Below are 9,333 nucleotides of genomic sequence, written 5' to 3'. Positions count from 1 at the left end.
GTAACGTGAAACTGCTGTTCGCATACACTGGACAACAGGTGACACAGGACAGTGACTCCAGAGAGCAGGGAAACGAGGGAGGTGAGCTCTGTGTGCATCTGGCCTTCTGTCTGCAGGCACGCTGTGGACCACAGGGGAACCCAAGTAGAGCCTGGAGGCCACACTGAGTTGAGACAGTGAATCTGGTTTGGGAAGGCAGAGGCAGCTGGGATTTCTGGAGAGGAGTGAGCTGTATAGGAAAAAAGCTCCAGAAGGGCACCCAGTGTCCCCTTGAATCTTGGACTGACAACCGAGTGTGGATGGTGGCGTGAAATTACAGGACTGGCCACAGCATAGAAGCCATGAGGCGCCAGACGCAATGAACTGGGCAAGGCCAGAGCTCATGCACAGAAAGGACATGTTTGTGCCGTCACCAACCAGAGGCAGAGACCTCGTTAAATGCCCAGGGCATTCACTAGAGACCCAAGAAGGGTCACAGCCTAGAAACAGAGCAGAGTAGCCTTAGAGGACAGGCTTCGTAGATTCACGCTGATAAAGCTGAAAGTGAGCCTCAAAAGGATCAGGTTCACTGTCTGCCAGATATACAGGCCAATACACTTTAAAGGAAAGCCAAAAAAAAAAAAAAAAAAAAAAAAAAAAAAAAAAAAAAAAAAAAAAAAAAAAAAAAAAAAAATCCAGAGTCAATAACTTCACATCTTTTTAAAAAAAGATTTTATTTTTAAGTAATCTCTATACCTAGTGTGGGGCTTGAACTCACAGCCCTGAGACCAAGAATTGCATGCTCTACTGACTGAGCCAGCCAGGTGCCCCAATAACTTAACATCCTAATGGCCAGCACCTAATACAAAAATTACTAGCCATGTGAAAAAGGAAGGCTTCAAGGGAAACACAAACATTAAGGAGAGAAACAGAATCTATAAAAAGAGAACCAAACTTTTTTTTAGAGTTGAAAAATATAACATCTGAGCTAAAAAACTGACTCTAAGAGCTTAACAGCATATGAACATTGCAGACGATCATGACCTTACAGACATAGGAACAGAAATCATACAAACGCGAGCACACAACATAAAAGCCAGTGACCCAGTGACCAAGCACTGGACAACATATGCATAATTGGAGTTTTAGGAAGAAACTGGGGGAAGGGGAGCAGAATAAATTTTGGAGGAAATTATTTTCAGAAGTTTGCTGCATCTGATTTTGAAAACTATAAATTCACAGATCCCAAAAGCTCAACAGCACGTGACCTTCAAGTTGCAAGAAACAGAAGTGACGATAGAACATAAATAAGCAGCTGGAGAGAGACAGGGGTGCCTGGGGGGCTCAGTCGGTTGAACATCCGACTTCAGCTCAGGTTATGATCTCATGGTTCGTGGGTTTAAGCCCCATATCGGGCTCTGTGCTGACAGCTCGGAGCCTGAAGCCTGCTTCGGATTCTGTGTCTCCCTCTCTCTCTCTGCCCCTCCCCCACTCACGCTGTCTCTCTCAAAAATAAACATTAAAAAAATTATATATTAAAAAAAAGCAGCTGGAGGGAGAGAGACATGTCACACAGAAGGGGCGAAAATGACTAACAATTTCTCATCAGGAACAGTGCAGGCCGGAGCACAATGGAAACACGTATGAAGTGCTGTAGACAAACCCCCCAAACTGGCAAACTAGAATTGTAGAGCTGTAATCCCATACTTCAAAAATGAAAGCAAAATAAAGAGACTTTTCCAGACAAATCAAAGCTGAAACAATTGGTTTACAACAGGCTGCACAATAAAAAATTATTAAAATTCTTCAGGTGGAAGGGAAATGGCACAATGGAAACCACATAAAATAATTAAAAAATGCCAGAAATGGTAAAATAAGTGGATTTTGTTATTAAATTTCCTTAAAAGATAACTGATCTTAAATCTACAAAAAGGCTTAAATCTATGAAAAGTAAAACACAGGACAATGTCAGCTGTTGGAGAGGAATGGAAGCACACTCCTGTAAGGGACTCACATTATTTGTGACGTGATATATCATTTGAAGGCAGACTGTGATAAATTGAAGATATATTTTGTGATTCCTAAAATACAGCATACAGATATAAGCAAATTACGTCAATAGTGAAAATAAAATAGACTACCAAAAACAATGTTTTTCTAATCCGAAAAGAAGGCAAGAAAAGAGAAAAAAAGGAACAAAGAACACAGGGGACAAATAAAAACCGAATAGCAAGCTGGCAGACCTAAACCCAACCATTGCACAAAGTGGAAGTGAATGTAATTGTACTAAACGTGAGCAGGGTAAATACTGCCCTTAAAAGGCAGAGACGGTCAGACTGGATAAAAAAGCAAAACCGATGTGCTGTCTACGAGAGACGTATTTTACCTATCATGAAGACAGAGGTTGAGTAAACGGATGGAGAAAGAGACCCATGGAAACAGTAACAGGAGAAAGATAGAACGGCCAGATTAACACGGAGAGGTAGAATTCAGGACAAGAACAAAGAGGGCAGCGCGGAAAAGGGACATTCCATATGATGAAAAGACAATGCCTCAAGAAGACACTATAATCCTAAATGTGTATGCAACCAATAAAAACCTTAAAGATACAAGGAGCAAAAGCTGGGGAACTGAACGGAGAAAGCAAACCCACGGTTATGTTTGGGATATTCCAACATCCTTCTCTCAGTAACTGGCAGGACAAGCAGAACATCAATAAACATAGGATTCGGGTGATTAAAATTTTATTAAGCCTGGCTTCCTATTTCTCTCTCAGAGACCAGCTCATAGCTAAGCAAACCCTACATGTGATAGGAGCACAGAAGAGTTTGAGAGCTCCCAGTTTGCAACCTCCCTTCCTGAAATGCAATTCCTCAGTGGTAAAATGGCATAATACCGCCTGCTTCGCAGGGTTGCTATGATCAGCAGATCAGAAGAGGAAGCAGTCTGGGCACCATCAAGCACTGTAGGCTCTGCCTCATTTGACTGTCTTCATCTGCTTTGTGTGTTACAGGGCAGGGCACTACCCACCTTCCGGCAAGTGCCAGCCTGCCTGCCTGCCTTCCCGATGGCCAGGGTGCCCAGCTGGCCTCTACCTGTGGTCTCAGCACCCCATGTCCCATGCTCTTGTCCCTTGGCAGGGCATGTAGAAGCAATCACACATCTCAGAAACACTGCTTCAGTATCAGCTGGTTTCCCAAGCCTCCTGAAATGTTCTGCCAGGAGCCCTTTCCCTGTCACCCAGGTCCCGTGCCACTGGACTCGTTTGGTTGTTTGGTTTCTCTGTGTGGTTCCCCCACCTCTCCAGAGCCAAAACTCTTTGCTCTGATCCAACCAGCCTATCCGCAGCCTCACTTTCCTTCGGGGGTGGGCTGCACGCTAGACCCACCAGGCTCGTGGCAGCTCACCGGTGCCTCCAGCCTGACACCCTTTTCCCACCTTTCTACTTCTGGTTCTGGTCTCCCCAGATTTGCTCTGGCACCACAACCTGACACGACCCAAGACCCAGCGCTATCGGTAAGGGGCAAAGTTCGTTTTCACAGCAGGCTACCTGGAGCCTGGAGGAGTTTTTAAGATGACGTAAGCAGGGTCAGCAGCACGGCTATGGAAGGAAGAGTCATGTCTCAGACTCCACGCACAGCCTGGTCAGCTGAGCACACCCAGGACAACGCTCGCTTCAAAGGATCTCAGGGTGAAACGTGTGCCACGATCCGTGCACGGGCCTCCAGCCCGGGGACAGGCAGCGCACACACGTCAGGAGAGCATGCCACAGAGCCCGACACTGTGGCCCTCAGCTCGGTGACCGTCGTGCAACGCTTTAGAGGAGTCAAGAAGTTAGGACCTGCGACGTGCTGCTTCTCTTCCTACTTCTTCCTCCCGGCTCTGGGATACCACTCCCCAACCCACACCTGTTAGCCTCAGAAAACACGAGGCAGAGCCCGGGAGGACCGAGTGCAGAGAGCCTTCCGGCTTCTCCTTCTTTGCTGCTGCGGTCTATCTGCACTGAACGCACTAGCTCCCGGGCCGGATCTGGAAAGCTCTCGGTCACAGGCAACTCTCACCCTACAGACCCGGGCCTCTCACATCTTCTTGTGCGCTGCGATCCCCAGAATCTGTGAAAACGCGGATGCCGCTACAGCCCGCGTCTGTGCGTCTGGGATGACGTGGGGCCCGAGTTCCGCTCCTGGGTGATGCCGGCGCACACAGCCAAGAGTAAACTCTGCGACAGCGCCCCCCACCTCACTGCATAGGAGGCGCCCGGGGCTGGCGCTCCGCACGCACTCAGTGCTACGCTCGGTGGCGCCACTTCAGCGGAGGCAGAACCAATCCCGGCGGTCATTCCACTTACCCAGAATTCCTGCAGCTCTGTCAGATGGCTGACGTTTTCAATCTTTTTGATTCTGTTTGATGCAATGTCCAACATCGTGAGTTTGTTCTAAAATAAGGAAATAAGATTGTTCCTGGATTACCTCAGTTCAATAATGACCGTGTGACCACACACATGCCGTCGGGCGCCGTGCTCACGGCTGTGGGGCGAGCCACCCTCCCTACCCTCAAGGAACAGGAGCAGGCTATCAGGACGGGGTCACCCGCCACTCCCTGCGGCCCACCCGTGCTACTCGCACACAGACCCTCACCACCACCTCGGCAGCGCCCCCGTTAACACTGGCATCTGACAGTCTCCACCACAGGCTCCCAGATCCCCGTCTACAAGGATCGGTGTCCCAGTGGGCTGTGTAGTCCTAGGAAGGGCAGAGTGACACCTCCCTAGAAGCAGGGGAGGCCTGGGGCTCTGGGAGGCCGCATGGGGGCATCTGGTGTGGGCCCCGAAGAAGGGGTAACCACTGTAGCAACACTTATTTAGTTTCTGTTGAGGACACGCACGATATATCAAAAGGAATCCTCAGAACAGTATTTTTGTTTCTAACAACATCTGCTTTAGCGCGTACCCCACAACCCCCTATCCGAAGAATGCCCAGCAGATACGGTTTTTCTAACGCATATGAGCTAAGCCTGAGTAACATTTTTTTAAAGTTCAGGGTTTAAAGATTTAACAGAGTTGAATAACATTGTAGTAAAAACGAAGTCTGTTAAAGCTCCCGCCGCTTGCTGAAGTATGTTGAATCAAACCAGTTGGCGAAGTTTTTCTAAAATCAAAAAGGAAACATTTAGAAGTTGGTTCACAGCCGCCCAAAGAAGTCCATTCCCTTCTCGTCTGCCCATTTCTCACTGTGGATTCCTTCCTACATTTTCTACTGTATTCATGGGATTCTGAGTCCTGGTCCTCCCAAGTTTTAAGGGAAGGTTAAAAACCGTCTCAATAAAAGAAAAAGAAATCCACGAACACACACAGAAGCCCCCAGCCAGCGGCGGTGCTGACTCAGAAGCGCTCTGGTCCTGGTCTCGGGTTCCTCGAGGGCCCGCCACCCATCCCGCACCCACGTCACCCCGTAAGAGCACTGGCCAGTCAGTTTCCAGGAAGCTACATGGTGCCACATCAGGTCACATGCAAGCTGGGCACGGGCACGCAGATGAGCAGCTCCTCTGAGTAGCTTGTGTTGGGCACGTCGTGTGTGCTCAGACTGCCACGCGACTGCAGTGTGCCAGGAGGCTCCTGCCTATGGGAGCTGGGGGGCGGTCGGTGGGACCGCAGCAAGCGGGGACTTAGGAGAACTCGGCAGAAGAGGGCCGGGTCCTCCATGGCGGTGGTCTCTGGCTCTCTGACCCCATCCTGCAGTGCTCGGTGTCACGGGGTGCACACGAGGAGACACACGACAGGCCGATGACGGCGTGGGCCCCGTCCAAGGCCGTAGCACCAGGGGCATCACGGTGCACAGCACTGGCGCAGGGACTCAGCTATGTGCTCGACACTGTCTTGTTTTTTCTGGGGAGCTGGACAGTGTTTTGAAAGCTCATCTAAAAGCAAACCAGTAAGAGCTACTTAAAAAAATAAAGAGAGGAACCGGGCAGGGTGGGAGCGAGCACAGCACATGGGGCCACACACAGTGCCGCGGTCACAGCGCCAGAGAGCAGCGGGTGCGAGGTCGCCAGCGCCCGAAAACCCAGCGCTCAGGAGCAGACACAGAGGTCGGGGAGCGCCCGAATGCTGGGCAAGGCGTCTGTGGTGCTGGGACGGGGGATTTGCCATTTGGGAAAAACATTTGGGAAAACATCAATTCTTCACTTCCCACAACAAAAATAACTTCCAGATAAACTGAGAGAGAAAATACAGACGAGTATTTGATCTCCAACTGAATGAAGCCCGAGCAGACTGTCATACTGGACCTTGATAAATATTCTAATTACATAATTACCTTCAAAACCACAACCGTTTTTGTTTTTTTTCTGTTTTGTTGCAGAGGCCCAAGAATGATCTGGAGTTCAACCCTGACCACGGTGCCCACTCCCGCTGGTAAAATTCTAAGCTCTAGCTTCTCTCCTGCTGGCCCAGGGACCTGCCCCTCTGTCGGCCCTGTTGTAGACACACTTCCCCCACCCTGGGGAGACCTGGGAGTTGGGGAGACCCTCAGCTCTCCACGATCGCGGGCCCCGCAGGCTGGTCATCGCATGGGGTCGGCACACCCTGCCAGCTCTGACGCCATGGCCTCCGCACACAGTCCCGTGTCTCGGAACCGGGCCTCCAGCCACCGCCCTGCGCTGCCTGAGTGTACACCCGTCTACACGCCAGGTTGGTCAACTCTGAATTTGACTGCGAGGCGGAGGAAGACAACTAAACTTACCAGAGGCCCATTCTGCCTTGTCTAAAATTTGGTAAAAGGAGATTCAGAATGTGGTTTTCCCTCTAAAACGTTACTAACGGTGACCAGGCCCAGGGGCTGAGGCCAACGGAGCCTTTACTAAGATTGAAACGCTGTGTTTACGGTAACAAAAGTGACCAATATGGTTACCTTTGCTAAAAATAAAACAGAAAAAAAAAAAAGCTCAGTAAAACTGAATGAGAAAAAGTATTTTATTTGTCTTGAGTATCGCAGTGAGGAAAAGCAGGCTTGCCCGCAGGCAGCTGAAAGGGGCCCGGGCCAGCGCTGGCCCGCCTCCCCGCTCAGCGCATCTAAGGCTGTCCTGTGCTGAGTGAGAACGGGGCCATCTGTGGGAGGCGGACAGGCCCTCCCTAGCCTCACGAGGGCTGGTGAAAAGCAGGGAGGAGCAGGAAACGCGCAGGAGCTCAGCTCAGAGCAGCTGAGACCTGGAGGCCCCCGTGGCCCCCGTGGCCCCCGAGTGCCGAAAGGCTGCTGCCACGGAGTGCGGCGGCCAGAATGGAGGGGGGGAGACGGCAGCCAGCACCTGCCAGCCCTCTGCAGCACGGGGCACCTAGGAACGCGCGGGGTCTGTGTTCCAAAATTCTTCCCAAATGGCTGCGGTGCCGCTGGTGACCGTATGGTGCGCACGGCATGCAGCAACAGCTCCGTGCTCCCCCAAGGGGAGGGGGAGCACTGTGTGTGTTTTACGCACGTGCTAGTGTGAAGACGGGGCTCTCTGTTTTCAGACTTGGGAAGGTCTCTACCACGAGCCCCTCGAGGCAGCGAGTCTTCTTCCGACCAGGCCTAGGCTGGCGGCTGCCCGGTCCCCATGCCCATACCGCCCCGGACCAGCGGATGTCTTACATTGTTCTCCAGGCCCTCGATGACCTCGATGCCGTTGTGGCTCAGGTACAGCTCTCGAAGGTTCACCAGGCTCTGCAGACCTTCCATCTTGGTCAGCCGGTTGCTCTGTGACAGGGAGAGCAACAACCATCAGGATAGCACGGAGGGCATGGAAAAAACGGCTTTTAGGAAAGGAGGGCTCTCCTCTTGAGGAGCTGACACTTTAAGTGCGCTGGGTGGGAACTCACATAGAGAAAGAGATCAACATTTCGAGGCTGTTGCACTGGCTAGAATGCGTGTGTGAAGGCCGGGGGCTTTTAGGCGAGGAATTCACTCTTTTAGGTGTGCCCGGGGAAGGCCTACCCCAGTTAATTCAGTAATTCAAAAATGTCAAATATACCGAATGCTGTAAAATAAATCACTTATCATTTCTTTCAGGACATACTGTAACTCAAATTCAAGTACAAGGCCCTCTTTTTTTAAGAGTCTGCAGAACGTCTGCTTCACAAAAGGCACAGGTGGTTTTGGCGGACCTGCCGCAGCCAGAATGCCCTCCTGCACCTCACCTCGAGGGTCCGGTTCCACTCATTCGCTTCTAGCAGAAGAGGCGGCCTGAACCTGAACCTGGGCGTGCTTGCCAGTCCCTCCCAGGCCTGTGCTCTCTGTGCGGGTGTGCAAGGAGTGCTCCCACCACTGAGCCCGACGCTCCGGGAGGCTTGAGAGCATGCACACGCAGCCTTCTCAAGAAGCCCCCTTGGCTAGAGACCGCCCAGGGAGGGAACTTTTAGCTGTGCTGTGTGTGCATATAACACACACGTACGTCTAAGTCTCTGAAACCTAACATTTCGGTTGCTCACTGGTGGTAAAAGTAGCGTCGATCCCGGACGCGGTGGCAGACAAAGGTGAAGGCTGTTCGGCAGCGGTGCGCCGGCCGGGGCTTGGCCAGATGGGAGCAAAGGTGGGTCAGTACCTGCATACTGAGGACCGTCAGGTTGGTAAGTGCGTCCAGGTTCTGAAGTTTAGTGATCTTGTTCTTCCCCAAAAACAAACTCTCCAAACTGGTTAACGTGTCAATATTTTCAATTGCCTACGAAAAAGACAGAGAAGCAGTTAGCACTGTGTGGCTGACCAGCGAGACTGGAGAGGGAAAGGTGCCGGGCGAGGAGATACAGCTATCTGGACTTGAGCCCTGGGACGGGGTCAATTTACTTATCCACTCGGGAAATTCTCCCATGAAGTCTCACTTGAAAGTACAGAATGCGAAAAGGTGGCTAGTCCAAGGCCTTGTCTCCTGGGTGCCCCCCACCCCCAGAGCTCAAGGTCAGGGGACACAGTTTGAAACCCACAGACGAGGACATTTCTCAAGTCCCTCTCAGTGCTGAAGTTGAGTCGATACGTTATTGTCATCCCACGTAGGGTTCCTTACGATGCATTCCAAGAGCTTAGGTCTCCCCAGAAGCAGCTCTGACCTTGGGATGCCAACCAGGATTCCTGAGAGCAGGAGCCTCTGTTCCATGGCTTTCTGTCCCCTACCTCAGTTTCCACAACCCTCCCCCCTTGCCAGCATGCTGTGCTCCTCTATTCACTGTAAATTCCAGGGCCCTGCGGAGAGCAGGCATAGCAAGCACTGACTGCCTGGACCGGTTTCCCTCCTCCTGAGTTCACTGTCAGCTTTTTCCTTAGACACTGAATGAGCAGTGGGTGCAGACCGCATCCCCCCTTGCACCTCACAGCGGGACTTGGGGGGCTTAGG

At 51.4% G+C, this 9,333-nt stretch overlaps 1 protein-coding gene across 3 annotated transcripts in view; it reads right to left on the bottom strand.

The window, feature by feature from the left end:
- PPP1R7 (protein phosphatase 1 regulatory subunit 7) overlaps positions 1-9,333 on the bottom strand; it is a 29,822-nt gene that overhangs the window by 9,614 nt on the left and 10,875 nt on the right. For all 3 annotated transcript variants that reach the window (XM_042995922.1, XM_007085049.3, XM_007085050.3), the window contains exons 7-9: positions 8,551-8,667; positions 7,602-7,706; positions 4,328-4,414 (exon numbers count right to left, since the gene is read on the bottom strand). In XM_042995922.1, coding sequence (XP_042851856.1) covers positions 4,328-4,414; positions 7,602-7,706; positions 8,551-8,667 — 309 coding nt within the window. The remainder of the gene's footprint in view (positions 1-4,327; positions 4,415-7,601; positions 7,707-8,550; positions 8,668-9,333) is intronic.

Source organism: Panthera tigris, chromosome C1, assembly GCF_018350195.1.
Source record: "Panthera tigris isolate Pti1 chromosome C1, P.tigris_Pti1_mat1.1, whole genome shotgun sequence".
Taxonomy (NCBI): domain Eukaryota; kingdom Metazoa; phylum Chordata; class Mammalia; order Carnivora; family Felidae; genus Panthera; species Panthera tigris.
Note: the sequence above shows the minus strand (reverse complement) of the source record. Positions and strands in the feature narration are given on the sequence as shown.